This window comes from Rhipicephalus microplus, chromosome 9 (assembly GCF_043290135.1).
Source record: "Rhipicephalus microplus isolate Deutch F79 chromosome 9, USDA_Rmic, whole genome shotgun sequence".
NCBI classification, from domain to species: domain Eukaryota; kingdom Metazoa; phylum Arthropoda; class Arachnida; order Ixodida; family Ixodidae; genus Rhipicephalus; species Rhipicephalus microplus.
The window spans coordinates 99,511,215-99,528,253 of NC_134708.1; the positions used below are offsets into that span (position 1 = coordinate 99,511,215).

General features: G+C 43.1%; 1 protein-coding gene across 1 annotated transcript in view; it reads left to right on the forward strand.

Annotated features, from left to right (window-relative positions):
• Positions 1-17,039, forward strand: part of LOC119164677 (aminopeptidase NAALADL1-like) — a 96,226-nt gene that overhangs the window by 16,578 nt on the left and 62,609 nt on the right. The window contains exons 7-9 of the mRNA XM_037416895.2: positions 634-756; positions 2,118-2,298; positions 13,327-13,414. Coding sequence (XP_037272792.2) covers positions 634-756; positions 2,118-2,298; positions 13,327-13,414 — 392 coding nt within the window. The remainder of the gene's footprint in view (positions 1-633; positions 757-2,117; positions 2,299-13,326; positions 13,415-17,039) is intronic.

The following is a 17,039-nucleotide window of genomic DNA, read 5'->3' on the forward strand; positions in this document are numbered from 1 at the left end:
ACGGCCGACGCTCTGTTCACACCTATCAGTGCCAGTGTCTTACTTTCCTTTTGCGTGGCCACAAGTTCGGCCCGAATAAACAGTTTCTTCGATGTGGAGTATGCTTCTTTCAATAGGGTTAGGACCCCGTGACAATACGTTATATAGATTACAGCATTATACACAATGCAGATTACTCTCCTAGAAGTTCGTAAGTACAATTGAGAAAAGCGAACAGATATTTAAACATTTTGTTTTGGCGCTGGAAAAGAAAACGTGTAACGGAATCTGCTACTGATATAACGCCCAAGTATAATATCCGTGCACAACATTCATTGATGTCGTGATGTAAGTAGTAGAATATGTCAAAATCTTTAAGGTCACAGTCATTCAGAAGAGATGGTAGAGCGTCGGATGGGTGCTGTGGCCCGCAGTTTACATCCCACTTTTTTCTTTGACGGGCACGTAGGCTGGTTATCTTGCGCAATTTTGTTTGTGTGCTTACGAGTTTTTGATCTGAATTTTCAGCTATAGTATATCAATTTCGCTTTGGGACATGAAACCTTAAACCCTATTGCAGTTGCTTAATTTACTTCCTTCATATAAAGTGGGTGCGTGATGAAGCGTGCTTTGACGCTCACACACACTGTGCAGGCCGACATGGTGTTTGTGAACTACGGTCGGCGAAAGGACATGGACCAGCTCGAAGATAGCGACGTCGAGGTAAAAGGGCGCATCTGTCTCGCGCGCTTTGGAGGCCCGCATCCCGTAGACAAGGTAAAGCCTATTTTTACAGCTGAAAACATTTGCTTAATGAGTAAATCGCACGAATACGTCTGTTTGTGTTCAGTTTCATTATTGCCACGAGAAAGGTAAACTTGACATGACAACCAACAAACTCAATATTGTTACTGTGAACGTCAATTTTCTTGGTCGTTAGGTTCAGTTACTCTTTCCCACGGCTTTTTTTGACTTCACGATGGGCGATAAAAAAATGGCGTCCCTTTCGATTCTCCCTTTTTATTTAACCTCTCTGTGATTTTTGTGACAGTCAGCCACACAAATTCAGCCCCACAAATTCAGCCAATGCTGAATTGTAAGCCCCACAAATTCAGCCAATGCTGAATTTGTGGGGCTTACAAATTTGCGTGCTCTTTCATTTCCATGCAAACTATCTATCGATACTAGCCTTCGGTGTTGCATTTCCGATGGAGGCGGAAATGTTGTAGGCCCGTGTGCTCAGATTTGGGTGCACGTTAAAGAAGCCTAGGTGGTAAAAAATTCGGAGCCCTCCACTACGGCGTCTCTCATAATCAAATAGTGGTTTTGGGACGTTAAACCCCACAAATCATTCATTGCCTTCGGTGTAGACTCGTGGCAGTTAAGCTATAGGACGCGTCTGACATGCCGTCGCCTTGCTTGTTAGCTATTGCGACGTACTGTCTCACCTAAACCTTTCCAAGCATATCTGTTTCGCATTCGCACTTCAACGTATGGTCAATAGATTCACTCGCTACAAATCAGCGGCAAAATCTAACTGTGTTTTCTGCTGCTATACCTACAAGATCTAAATTTCCTCAATGTAGCATCTGGGACGAATAAATGGTTGTTCACCTAATGCATTTCAGAGTTCTTACTAGAATTATATGCACTCGTCCTAAGGTTTATTTGATGCGTTCCCTAACAGTGTACTATTTTAAGAGCATTGTTATCCGCACGCGAAGCAGCAATCAGAAGAACACTATAACCAAACATTTGTAGCGTCTATTTCGGACAGAGCTGTTTCACGGCCTATAGCTTAGAATGGCTGTTCATACCACCTATTGGCCTCGCTCAGCCGGCGCGGGCAAATTAATGTACCAGAAACCCGCGGAAAGTGTCTCGGCCATTGGAAAAGAGAAGCAATGATTTCTGCATTGGACAGGGATAATAAAACTCCAGTTACGTAGCGATGATTCCTACTTTGGGCAGAGGTAATAAAATTTCAGTCACGTTGCTTTCCTCGCTTGTTCTTTGTTTATTTGGGCAGCAGCGTAGGAGTGCTTTTGCACCATCGTTTTGTTCTCTTTCTCCTAAACAAGAAAATGAATGGAGCAAAATGGGCTTCAATCTCGGCTACATTCTTCCATTCGTGACAGTGTCGCAACTGTCACGAGCGAGGTGGCGTCGGCCTGCTGGTGTTCGCCGATCCCGAGGATGTGGCGCCATTGGGCCCGACCAAGGTGTATCCGGACACCGCCTTCGTGGACGGCTCGGCGCTGCAAAGGGGTTCGCTTTACCACTACGGTGACTTCGAGACACCCGGATACCCCTCAGTAGGTCAGTGTATCTTTCACGACGCACGTGAAACCGAGTTTTGGTCCGGGAATACCACAAATTCTAACAGGAAAAGCGTTAGATGTCTCATGAAACGCGCAAATTGACCATCGGCGTCGGTGGCATCTTAAGAAGTTCTCGGGGACTCTTGATGCATCGTGTGACGGGGGATAGCGTTTGCTATGTTGATGAAAAGAAAAACAATGTAATTAAGATAGAAGAAAATTAAAGTTACACAGTAGCAATGAGAGAAACAGACAAGGAAAACAGTGAAGACCAAAATAAAAGAGAAATATTGAGGCTAAAGAAAGACAAAGTACAAAACAGGAAGTAACGAATCAAATAATAAAAGGAAATGAAGAAAAACTGACAGAAATAGCAATGAATATAAAAAAGGCGCGAATATGAATGAAGATAAATAATGAAAAAGACAGCGAGACAAAAAAAGACAGAGATCTAGACGGAAATATACATAAACAGACACAAAAAGTACGTACAAGCAAAGCAATAAAGTGAAATCAAAAAAGATAGAAATTAAGGAAGAGAAAAATGAAAAGAAGCATTATTACAGAATGGTTGGCTAATTTATTTGGCTGCATGCTGAAGCTTTTGCGCACACTACAGAAACACATAAATGAAAAGTGCACAAGGACTAGTGTATGTTCCTTGGGAACTTTTGTGTGCGGAAATGTTTCAGTATAAAAGGAAACAAGGAACACTACCCAACGGGGCACTTTCTTCTGGTTTAACACCACTAGTACGGGGCTTTTTTTTTTAATTCGAGGTATTTTTTGTTACGCGCAAGGAAGCCAGTACGATCAATCTACTCCTGGGTTGACAGTGCAATTTCAGGAACCATGTTGTTTATTATTGGTAAAAAAAATAGGTAGGGTCATGCTTAAGGCGCAAACTAAAAGCGAAAACACAGGCCCACAGTCACGATTGGAAGTTTTTGCAAAACAACAGATAAGTTGTTAGCGATTTGAGCATGGTGTGAGGATGCTGTGACCTAAGAAATAGTTTACAAATTGACTTTCACATTACAAAAATTCCTATGAGTATATATGCCTTCAATATGAAAAAAGGGAGATTACATATTGCATATTTAGTGAGTGCTTAGCGTGGCCTTAACGTATAAAGTATATATAAAAGTTGTGCAATAAGCAACCAGTTGTGATTGTTCACCTGTTGAAGCCTTTTTCTGCGCCTGCCATTTTTCAAAGATGAAAAATTCCAGACGCCAGTTTGGATAGAGTGTATATTTTTTCCAATGTGCGAACAAGAACTTTGGTATAATCTAGCTCAATATATGGATAAACTTGGTGTAAGGTAGTTTAGAAGCTCTAAGCAACAGCTGTGTCAGTACATTTAGTTCAAAATCACTTTAGGGGAGAAGCTCCTTAGTGAAACCTTGTCATGCATCACACGTAAGCGACTGAAGAAGAAAACGAGAAATAAAGAAGGCATTATCTCCCGAATGGTATAATAGACGGCACTGTCTCAGAGAAGCACATAGAAGCTGCTGTTTAGTGAAGATATTCTAAATCGTGCTGTACCGCTATTCTCCGATTGGCTGCTGCGCGGGTTGTGCCTGGGTACGCGGAGAACGAGTGCCTCTCTCGGTCTCCTGGATCGTCGCCGTACGTTGCTGATCGTTGGTGGTGGGCATGGACGAAGCATAGTGGTGGGCACGGAGCGACCCGGCAGCACGTGCTCGTGGCCTTCTTGGTGAAGCATGGACGTAGCGTAGTGGCATGCGGCGGCCTGTGTTTGTTGCTAGACTGAGAAACATACAGACACTTGTTCAGCAGACAGATGGACGGATGGACAGACGAATGGACGCATGCACGGACAGACGGACAGATGTGTGGACCAACGCACGCACGCACGAACGGACGGACAGACGGACGGATGCGCGCACGGAAGGACAGACGTATGAATGAACAGACGGACGCTTTGCCCCACGCATCATCATTTACTCCGTGTATATGCTCTGATTTTTTAGCTTCATTTAGGGAGTGTTGAGGTTAAATTGTGTAAGAAACGAAGGGGTCTTTTAGTACCATGGGGAACTCACTGTTCGTTTCGTCGTAAGGCTGAAACCATCGAACATGTCTCTCTGAATTGAAGGCATGTTCTCCTGGAACATTCTGCAAAGAACTATAAAAAAAGATCTGCCGCTGCATGCCTACAGGATCAGGTTTTTAGAAGTTCATGAAGAAGGAAATGAAGCGCCTTGTGATACTTTTACGTATACTCGGCGACATTTCTTGGCACTGAAGGAAAAGCTATGGAGGTGGAGCTTCTGCACATGTAGCACTACGCAAAGTAGTCCGTTTTCGCGCGCGTCTCGTAACACCGTGGAAAGTGACGGGAGCTCACCATCAGCGTTTCACGTTGATGCAGACGCCACTTAGCGTTTGAGGTGTACGTAAAAAGGCGCGACCATCTCCCGCGTTCAAAAGCGTTAAGTCACAACATATTAATCAAAAGAAATACGAATATTTTACTGGTGTTAGCTGCTTCCTGTCTTAAACAGCACGACGTAAAAAATAAAGAAGGACATATATAATTCACGTTTAAAATACGGGTGCAACTTTGAAACTACATTCACTGGTGGTAGGATACAGGCGATTTGGCTCCGTAGCTTTCTCTTCAGTGCCAAGACTTGTTGTCGTCGAGTATAGTTTGGTCGTCAGAGTGTTTGAAAAACTTTATGGCAGTCAACCATGTCAACATCAACACACTGCCTATTCGACAATTCCTCTGCCAAATTATCACGAACTTTATTGAAGGCTGTAAAATTAGGCACCTAATACCAGAGTGGCTCAGACAACTTGAGCCACTTATCCGTAATAAGGAGTTGTAATGACTACGTGAACCATACAGCGTGTTAGCTCTGTATGCACTGTTTATGCACTGTATTATTACTGAATGATGTGCAAAAGAAAGTAATTAGGAGCGAAAAAGTAAATCGAATGAATGAATGAATGAATGGCAGACACCAAGAAATACCAAGTTTCGTTTAGTGCTTATCCTGAGCATTGAGCATTGGCAGATGCTTTTCTTGGATTTATTGAAGTTGAACTTTCGGCGCATATTGGTTTCGTGCCTGCTCCTATAGACTGGGTGACACACTGCAGACGAACTTCGAACAAAAGATAATGGTATAATATGTTGTTTGTGATTGTGAACAACGACATCAGTGATCCCACATGTTACATGCACACAAAAATGTTGTACGCATAGGTCTACCACAGCTCTTCTGACGTAATTATGTCGCGGATATGACGTTGTAAAAGATAAACTAACATATTGCAAAGAAAGCAAACCAGAAGGTATAGAGGTACTGTCGCGGGGCATCGAACCTATACTACGATCCACCGCTCTGCAGCGTGTGGCGTGAATCCACTTGGCCAAAAAAAGCGCATGTTGTTGTGCTCACCAACTATGCAATGTACTAGAAGAGGGTATTGGAATGAGCGAGGTAACCAAGCCTCACCGAGGCCGCTTCTCTGTCGGGAGACAGCATAGTCGGCGCTGTAGTCGCTTTGTACTGAAGATGTCAAGAGCGACTGCTTTTGGAGCACGCGCGCCGTAGCCTGGAAAAGCGTTTGATTCCTCGTTTTTTAGCACGTTTATACATTACTCAGTCTTCATCGTTGTATGCATACCTGCTGCCGACATGGTGAACGAGTCAATATGCTGGGGTGCCAAAAGTGCGTCGAGGCATTCCCGGTTCGAGGAGCCTGCGAACCCACAAAAGAAAAAAGAAAAACGACGTGCACTTAGGTTTTGCACTGATCCGCCCGGCTGCTCATGTTTTTCGGATTTAAAGAAGTGCTGTGAGCCGCGCTACATCATAAGTGGCTATTCGTTCACTACAAAGAGTGGAGAAGTCTTAAAACCACGATTAAAGCATATGCTTCTTCTGTCAGCTGTTTCTACGATATCGAGGCTACGATATCGAGTTCACATGCCCTCGACTATTTAATGCGAAACCTGAGTACGAGTAACTTTGTCACAATATTTACACCGGCGTGCCGTTTTATTGGGACGGTTTCGCGGATGATTATATATAGTTTCTCAAAAACTTATTTTATTTTAGCGCCTCGCCGTGGTGGTCTAGTGGCTAAGGTTTCTATCTAGTGGCTAGTAGTTATCAAAGTTCGATTAAGTGGTCTAGTGGCTAACAATGCGGGTCGCAGGCTGGAATCCTGGCGGCGGCGACTAGATTTTCGATGGAGGCGAAAATGATGTAGTTTCCGGAGCCCTTCACACACACACACACACACACACACACACACACACACACACACACACACACACACACACACACACACACACACACACACACACACACACACACACACACACACACACATGCGCACGCGCACGCACGCACGCACGCACACACACACACACACACACACACACACACACACACACACACACACACACACACACACACACACACACACACACAGGTCGTTGCTACTCCGCCCCAGTGTAAACAATATTCGTGCAATGCTCGGTAGAACGGTCGCTATTTGTATGCGGTGTATTTTTCGTGTGACCTCGTTAGACTTGAAGTACTTTTCAGGGCTTATACGGTCAAGAAAGTCGAATTTACTTTGCGAATTCGTAAAAATACACGTTATTCTCAGCTCAGCTAATGGTAAATGTTCTACGGAGGGCTACGCGTGATGTTTCTTTTTTTTGGGGCGGGGGGGGGGGGGGGCTAACTTGGGCAATTGATGGTCGCTGTGAGTCGTGCATATATTTTAGTAACCCCTAGAAATTTCAAGCATTAAACAATGTCGGAGTTGAGTGAGTTGAGATTTCCTCACTTTCTCTCATTTACTTACGGCTTCCTGGATCAGCCTGGTTTTGACAGTATATGTTAATTTTTATTTTCGGCACGCAGCTTTCTAAGCACCGCTAACTTCCACATAATCGGTTGAGTTACTCGGAATATTCAAGTCACCAAACACACGCTAGAAGGAAAAATAAAGAAGCGATATGAGAATAAGGAAACCTTTTCTGTTATTTTGCGTATTTTTGTGGACGTGGTTCGGCGTCTAATAATTCAAAGTCATGTATGAACTAGCTTAGCAACAAGTTCAGCTCGATGAATTCGAAGTTGGTGATCATCACCGTGAAATGAATGCGTTTTATTTTTTTTTACATATGACATGCCTTGCAGCACTACCTTCGGCTGCGAAAACTAATTTCCAGCATCTCTCAATGGTATTTATGAAGCAAGCATCTATAAAAAATATTTACGTATAAAATGACTTGCGTACGAGGCCAAGCAGAGCCAAATAGGTTTTCTTGACCAGGCTCAGCGAGCCGCTCGTGCCAGCTGTTGTTGTTGTTGTTGTTGTTGTTGTTGTTGTTGTTGTTGTTGTTGTTGTTGTTGTTGTTGTTGTTGTTGTTGTTGTTGTTGTTGTTGTTGTTCACCTATTGATAGTCGCGCATACCCACTATGGGGGATCGGCCAAGAATCAAGTGGTTTTAAAAATTACTGTTCAAATTTGGAATAATGGAGGCATAACAGAAAGTTTACCGATAGCCTAGGAAAGTGTGATGCTTAAAGTATTGCACATAAATATTTACATAAACGAATTTATCCTTAGAACAGAGCAATAATCCGAATTTGTACGTATATAATTATGTGAACATGTTAGGATAATGGAATTGGTTAATTAGTCGGCCTATTATTTTCATCAATATAGTCACGGACGGCCGCGCATGCTGTCGCATTAGAGAAACCAAAATGGAAGCTCCAAAAGATAAAATAACAGGCACAGGTAAGTGCATACCAATACCACGTAAAAGTATTTTAAAGCGGGTTTTTCGTAATGTGTTACGCCGCCTGCAGGTCAAAAAGAAATGATATATTGTTTCCAGTTCATCACAGAACGCGCACAGTGGCGAAGGTGCCTGAGCAGACCTGTGTTTATAGAATTTTTGGTACCCGGCAACAGAGCCTTGTGATAGCTACTTCTTGTTTACGAGTGCGGCAAAAGTCTCTTCGCCAGGTATATAATAAATGGTGATATTCTGTAGAGTTTGTTAGAGATGAACGTTAAAAGACTTCCATAAGCGTACGTCTGCGGAATCGAGCAGCAGTCACATAAGCGGATGATGGACAGTGTGATGGAATCGGTTCGCTGATTGACGACTGAGCTAAGGAATCGGCTATTTCATTTAGAAATAAACCTTTATGTCCAGGCTCCCAAACTAATCGTACTTTTCTCAAATGCGCAGGTACTAGTGAACGGAACGCCTTAGTTACTTAATTATCAGCACCAACAGAAAGTGCCGCACAGAGAGATAGAGAATCCGTTATTATGACAGCTGCTGTAATTGCTGTATCTAACTTGCGTAAGGCGAGCACTACTTCCAGAAATTCAGCCACAAAAATGGCTATGAAATCAGGTAGCCGAAGGGAATAAATCCAATCTAAAATCGGGCTGAAAATACCAACTGCAGACTTTTCGTCATATTGCGATACGTCTGTAACAATAATAACGTTCGTTGTCATACTGCGCAGGTGATCTTCTAGTAAACCATCCTAAATATTATGGGGAAGTATTTTGGCATTATTAGAAAAAATGTCGTCAAACTGAATTTCCACCGGGGCTGAATTATAACGACTCGGCATGATGTCGCATATAAGTAAATTTAGAGGCTCCAGTAAATTTTGCACAAATGTAAAATGTGGGGTGTGGCATCGCGGCCATTTAGCACCAAACAATGATTCCGGGGTGGAAATAAAGGCTGTTTCTGAATGTCGTAATGGTGACTCATAAATTCTTAAAAATGTCTGAAGAGTGAGAAGGCGAATTCTACAAGAAAGTGGAGGGACCCTAGATTCGAGATACAACACATTGTTGGCGACTGTTTTGGGAAGGCCAAGGCATAAGCGCAAAGCTTCTCTTTTGAGAAGAATTAGAGGCTGAAACTTGTACGCTGGAACTCCAGAGAAAAGTACACTACCAAATTCCAAAATGGGACGAACGTATACATGCAATATATCATTACCAATGAGTCTCTTCTCATACCTATGCGGTAGTTGCTTAGCCTACGTAATATGCCAATGGCCCGCACACCTTTTTCGGCGATATATTCGATATGAGGTCGCCAGTTAAGCGATGTGTGATAAATTACTACAAGGTATTTAACAGATTCCACCTGGGGTATATCCTCATGATGGTAAGAGAGGGAGATGTTCACAGGGCATTGCAGCGGGAAAACAAGGAGGGCACATTTACTCGGATTAAGTAAAAAGCAAATGCCGTCGAGCCAGCTCCCGAATGTATTAAGGTAAGTCTGCAGCCGTTCATATAAGGTCTGGATGTTATCTGCCATTGCAAAAAAACGCGATATCGTCAGCACAAACATAGGTTTTTACGTCCTGTTTACGTGGAATGGTGCTGATTCGTAAATTAAATAGCACCGGGGAAAGCACCGAGCCTTGCGGTACTCCCCTCGTTTGGGTATGAGTAGATGATAAGAGCCCATCTTTAAAACAATAAAATTTCCTGTCTGCAAGAAAATTGTCAACCCACGCTACTATGTATGAAGGAAAATCAAGGTATTCTAATTGATTTGTCAAAATACAGTGCTCCACGGTATCATATGCTTTAGCGATGTCTAAGGTAACTAAAGCTGCATATTCTTCATGAAGCAGAGCTAATTGAAGCTGACTTTCTAAATCAACGTGGGCATCTCGAATTGAACAACCAGCACTGAACCCAATTTGACAGGGGCTTGGAATTCACCTCATGGTAATAAGTTCAATAATTCGTAAATTGATAATTCTCTCAACCAATTTCACTAAGTTTTATGTCAGTGCGATCAGCATTATGTTATCCAACATATATGCTTCATTTTCATTTTTTAGCAACAATTAAATTTTGGCAAGTTTTCATTCTTGAGGTATCCATGCGTTCCCTAACAAATAATTCACAAGTTCTAGCAAAAGATTAGGCGATTCCTGGAGTAAACATTTTAACATATAGTTCTTTATTCTATCTGGTCCGGGAGCTGTCCTCGGTAAGCATAATACTGTCTGACTCTATTCAGCTAAACATACTTTCTGGAAATTCATGAAAATTTACCGTGATACACCAAATAGCCGAAAGATTAGCAGTGAAGCGGCGTTCTAAACCTTGCGCTATGTCTTCTAGAGAGGTGTTCATTTCTTGCGGCTTCAAGACACATGACTGCAACGTTAAATGTGCTGGCAGTACTTTTCTTGTCCGAAGATAAGCGAACAAAGCACGCTTATTTTTTGATTTAGAAAGATAATCAAAATGTCTACTGTCGTATTCTTCTTTCGCGCGATTTACTGTACGCTTAAATACGCCAGCAAGGAATTAATAGTCCTTCCAGTTTGTTGAGCTCTGATTATGAAGAAGTGTTTTCCAAGCGGCTTTTCGTCTTCTATATTCGCGCGTACACTCATCGTTCCACCAACGGGAGGAGGATCGTTTATTTGATGGAGTAAAAAATTGGGAATTTTTTCTAGATCCCTCCAGAATTTAAGCAATCGTAGATGCAATTCCCTTAGTACTGGCATTTCCAAGCTTGGAAATGGCAGAACGGAGGCAGGCTTGAAATTCGCTATGCTAGATGTATGTGCGTTTTGGCTGATATAAAGTTATTGTTGAACAAGTAATGTCAAAAACTACAGGAAGATGGTCGCTGTTAGTTTCCGAATTAAGAACAGCCCAGAACAAAATCTTGATTGCATTGGAGCAAAACGTTAATTCCAATACTGAGCTAGTTTGTCCTCGGACAAATGTTACATGACCTTTATTCAGACACAAGAGGTTGTGATCAATAGTCCACTCCCACAGTCGCCTACCACAAGAATCTGTCCTTATACCCCCAGAAAAATGATGTGAATTGAAGTATCCTGTGGGTACAATTTCCTTTCTACATGCTACCAAAACACTGTCAAGATAACGCGTACTTTGCCACCGGAGGGGAAGTAACAATTTATAACTGAAAAAGGGTGGTATCCGGGGGAGACACAAGTGTAATGCTAATATTTCACAATGCGAGTCTAACATTCTGAAAAAACTTTTCGCCCTATGGCATAATTTACTTGATACAAGGATCATTAAACCACCACCAGGTGATGGGCGATCTAATCGAAAAGAAAGAAAACCTGCAAGATGGAAATTTTTATCTGGTGTGAGCCAAGTTTCTTGGAGAATCATAATATCAAGATTAAAATTATCGATTAAATATATCAAGAATAAAATCAAGATTAAAACTAAATAATGTAAGTCGGTTGAGGCTGAGAATATAGAACGGTAGTTCCACTGTAGTAACTTCAACTGACATATGGTGTTGGGCGCACGGCCGAGGCGCATGTCGCGTGCTTGTTAGCATCTTCACGTGAAATAGCTGATCCATTCCGTTAAGATTTGTACTTGAGATCGGTGAAGATAGGGGATCTGGTACGTTTATTAGTTCGTATATCGAGTTCCATATCTGTAGCAGCACTTGTGCTCGGCTGAGGCATATGTCGGTCCAAGTGCACCTGTGTTCCTGACTGCTCAGCCTTGCCTGCAGATGCAGAAAGTTCGTTCCACACTACAATGCCAGCTGAGTTCTGGACTGAGGATTGCGAGCACAACTGCCTGCATTTATCTTCTTTTTTAGGGGCGAAGATCTTTATGGCATGGCTTGTGTGTCCCGTTGTCGCAGTACGTAACCTGTGGCACATACCTGCATACCGGTGGCACATACTCGCCCTCGGGATCATATCCGCATGTCCACTTGTTACGAAAAACATAGCGCAGCGTCGTTATCACGCTCTCGGTGTTTGCAAAGTGCTGACAGCAGAAATGTGGTACATAATCTCGTTTAGTTCTTGAATTGTCTGCTGGAGGGCGGTACTTGTATATGTTGAATTTATGATAAAAATAATCGAGATGGCGGCACTTGAAGTGCTCGTTAGATGGACGAACGGACGCATGGCCGGACAGACAGACAAGCCAACGAACAGACGAACGAACGGATGCACGGACGCATGAACGGACGGATGGACTACTGACGCACGAACGTACGCACGAACGGTCGCGCGTACGGAAGGACGGACGCATGGACAGAAGGACGAACGATGGACGGACGCTTCGCCCCACTCATCATCAATCATTCCGTGGATATGCTGTAATTTGTTTTCCTCAATAAAGTTTCTTCCTCCTCCTTTTTTTCCTCCTCCTCTTGCAAGTTCTGTTTGTTTGACGCATTACCAGCTGTTTTATACCATGGGCTTCTGCCGTTGTTAACAACACAAAAGTAACTTGAAGCAAATCGAACTTCAGGTTATGCACTAATGCACGGACTATGAAATCTCACTTTGCCGATCAGGTATTTCTTATCTGATGGTTGGACCCGAAGACAGCGTGAGCACCTCTTCTGGGCGTTGTCGTTCATGCGCGCGTGGCGTTCAAGCTCAGCGGTTAGCACGTCTTGATTCTCCCCTCGCAAGTTTGCGCTAAGCAAGAGAAACAAATGGTTACTTCGCTATTTGCAGCGCCCGCATTTGCGATAGAACTGCGCTTCTCACGCAGAAAGTAATCACTGCTGCAGTTCGCGCTCGTGTTGTGTATCCTGGAGCGTTCGTTTCAGGCGCCCTTTTTCGTGTCCAACTGTCACAGTAAGACCGCGTTGGTCCTGTGTATGCTCATTTCGTGCTTCCTTTCTGCTTGAGTTGTGCACTGTTAGTTTAGAGCTGTTTGGCATTCCTCGCATCACATTAAAAATAGTTTCTGCAGCATTCATTCCTTCGCCCGGTGAAACAAGGCCAAATAAACGCTCACCTACGTCTGTGATAACACGTTTCTTTCTTTCGTTATAACGGTTCCTGCGACAGAACTATCAACGTTGTGTTTCTCGTGAATAGCACTGCATATTCAGCGTTCTCATTTTGCAACTATATAAGCTGAGCCTCAGTAAGAATATCTTTCTTTGTTTTTCCACATGTCATTACGTCTGGAACTGCAGCCAAGGCTATACGAGAAGAGGACACCAGTAACCTCTCGCCTATTCCCGCGCTTGTGATTGGGTACGACGACGCCGACGTATTCCTCCAGTAAGTGATTTAAGAACATTTTCACGAGTCAGGACGTTTAAAAAAAAAAAAGAAACAATTTATTTGGCCGTGCTTGTGGCCAGAAAACTGAGTCAGACTACAGCGATACACACTGGCACTGACAGCGGAGAATAGAGCCTCGGCCGTTAATTATATGGTCCGCAGCAATGTGCGTCGGCATGTGTGCGTGCGGCGTCGAAAGTTAGAATAATATTACTGGTGGCCGCGTTTATCCTGCAATTGAATCGGCTGTGTGCGTTCTGGACCTCCCGCTGGACAAGTGATTCCAAGGTGACCTACAGTTCTTTCAGAAATTCTGGCCTCATACGCGCCAGGCAGCAGCTACACCTGCATTGGGCCGGCAACATAAAACAAAATGAAAGGAGCATGTGTGGAAATATGATTTATGTTAGTTGTGCAACAGCCTCATACGAACCGATGATTCACTCTCGTTACACATACAGTTGGGTCAAGAATAGTCCTATATGACGTAGATTTTGTCATGCATCGATGATATTTTGTCTGTTAATAACAAAATGAGTGCTGCTTTCGGAAAGAGTTCATAGCAGCCACATCAATACTACGCAAGCATACTTTGATAACACTCAGCCATGGATTAGGCCTAAGCAGCCGTATAACTCATAATAAACCATTTATTCATGATAAAAGGGCGGTTTAGCTTCAAAGCAGATATTAGTGTGACATTTATGACTAATATCCGTCGTTTTACTTGTTTTATTTCAATAGCGATAAGATGGACACTCTCTGCTGAATTTTGCCACCACCATTGCCGTTGCTGACCGTATATGTATACCATTTTATATATGTGAAAACGCCAGAAATAAAGAAATCTACATATGGGAAAACACAAGAAAGAAAAAATCTAAAAATTACTCCGGCGTGCGGAGTCGAGCGTGGAACCTCTGAATCGTGTATGCGATGCGTTAACCACTGAGCCACCGAGCAACACAGCCTTGAACGTTCAAACGGCAAGCTGTCTCCCACTTACCACTGATGATGGGCATCTCAGGGGGAAACTCTCGCATGTTCAGCATTGCCAGCAAGATGGCGCAATGAGCGCGTGGTGGGTAGGGAGCCTTCATGAGCGTGCGTCACTGTGTTTTAAACAACGGAGATGTGCGCACATGAAGGCTCTCTAGCGGCGGCACACGTTCTCATATCCCAAGCGTACTTTGCCCTTTAGACTGCAGAAAGTGGAGGCATGCTCGCGCGCCCTTATCTGGTGCGGGGGGGGGGGGAGAGCGTACGTCTTAGCTGGTCTTGGGATTTCACTAGAATGTTTCTGTTGTAGTTACTTGGCGCATAAAGGTCACTGCAATCATGGCACAGTCTTCGTTTGCAAAAAGGAAGCACTTTTCAGACACAGCAAAGTAACAACTCAGACGCCTATTCGCGTTCATCTGTATTTGTGAGTACGTTTCGTGCGTTATTTGTGCGTGAGAAACGCGGCGAACGCTTTGAGCTGCTTGCCATTCTGCACATGATTTTCCAATTTGTTGCTATCGCGTTCATCGCTGCGCCTTTGTGGCAAAGCTGTGACTTTTTTTAAACAACATCAATACTTGACTCCTTCAAAAGCTCTTCCAAGGCGTCTAGTACACTTGTGCGTTTGTTTGTACTTTACAATAAGTGGTATTTGTGTTGCAGTGTTTCATGTCGCATAATGAATACACCTCTCAATTTTCAAGTACTTGCTTCTTTCTTTGAAATATCCTGTTGAATTAGACATCCACATGTTTCTGACATGTTTTTCTTTCCAGTATGTTAATTGTTTATTCGTATAAAAGTTCAAAACTTCAAAAGTCACCTTGACCGAGCCAATCCTGAAAAAATTTGCAGATTCTACATAGAGTAGGAATCGAAGATATGCCAAGCACAAATGAGAAATGTTAATATGTCACTTAAAATCAGCCCAACGTTACTACGAGGTGGGGGTGAATGATGTTATCCATGACTTCCGTGTCATGATTATTATGTTTTGATGTGCCATTTACCTCCATCTATTCACGTGATACCAAATTTAGTATATGTGGAGCTAGCGAAATGGCCCCGAGCATGCTATGAGCGTAGTATGTTGCCATGTTCTTACATGACACGCGTGTGAGGATTATCAAGTTTGCACCAGTCATAGTATGTGTATATTCTTTTTTTTGTGTGCTTTAAGACATCACTCCATTTTCGCCATTATTTATTATTTATTTTTATATGGTCTGTTATATTTTTTCTTAAATTCATTGTATCATCCATTTTGTATTCTTGCAAATTTGATTATTCCTTTAATTTTTTTCTCGATGTTTGCATATTTGTTTATTGTAATGTTCCCCACCTGCTTGGTCTTCAGTAGCCGCAGTATTTTCTAAATAAATAAATAAATAAATATGTTTCGTCACCATTGACGTCACGTAACACCAAATTTGGTATATGTGGAGCTAGCAAAACGGCCGCGAGCGCATAATGAAGAGCCCAATATAATCCAATGTAGCTCTGACGCACGCAAACGCTGGCCACATCGACGCTACGTTGGCAAAAGACGAGCACTCTATAGTCTGACGCCAGGCGCGACCAGCGTCCGTAGGCACGGCCCGAAGGCAATCGGCGAGAAACGCGACTAGCTGCATTTCGTACCGATGACATGAAGTAACATTACTCTATGCTGAGGCGTTACCCAGACAACACTGCATCTCCCTCTTTTCGTGACAGAGGAACGCCGTAAGCGCTGAAATGCGCATGCGTCAAAGCAACGCAGCGCAGCGCGTGCCTGCGAGTATATCGCTGGACCGGCACCTGGCGTGGACGCCGGCGTGACGCGACGAAATGAACGCTGGCGAGCACGCGCATCGTGTCACGTCGAAATGTATTAACGCCTTGACTGTGGCAAGTAGTCATGTTCTCCCATAACCTCATCTCTTGATTATCATGTTTGCTATATAGTCACATACCTTCGCCAGCCATTGGCACCACGTTATACCAAATTTGGCATAAGCCAAGCTAGCGAAGCGGCCGTGAGCACATCATCAGTGTGGCATGTAGTAATGTTGGTAAATGACATGCATGTCGTGATTATCATGTTTAATTATGTTATTTAATTGTGTCATTCGTTCGCGTCACGTAATACCGAGTTTGGTGTATGTGAAACTAGCAGAACGGCCGCGAGCGCATTATGAGCGTAGCATATAGTCATGTCGTTACATGACAAGCATCTCATGTAATATTATCAGGTTTGCAGCAGTCACATACTTTCGTCATTCATTCACGTACCGTCATACCAAATTTTAGTATATGTGACGCTAGCTAAACGTCCGCGAGCGCATCATAAGCGTGGCATGTATACATTGATGTTATTACATGACACGCATGTCATGATTTTCAAGTTACGGTCAGTCACTTATGTTCGCCATGCAATGATGTCATACCACACCAGTTTTGCAACATGCAATCTGAACGAAAACACCATAGGAGCTGTAGGACCACGAAATGTAAATCATGACATTCAATACATAGATGTCATTATTTTCATGTTATGACTAATCAAATATGTACTTCATACAATCATGTTATGGCATACCATGTTTGGTATGGATACCATTATCGAAACGACTAGGAG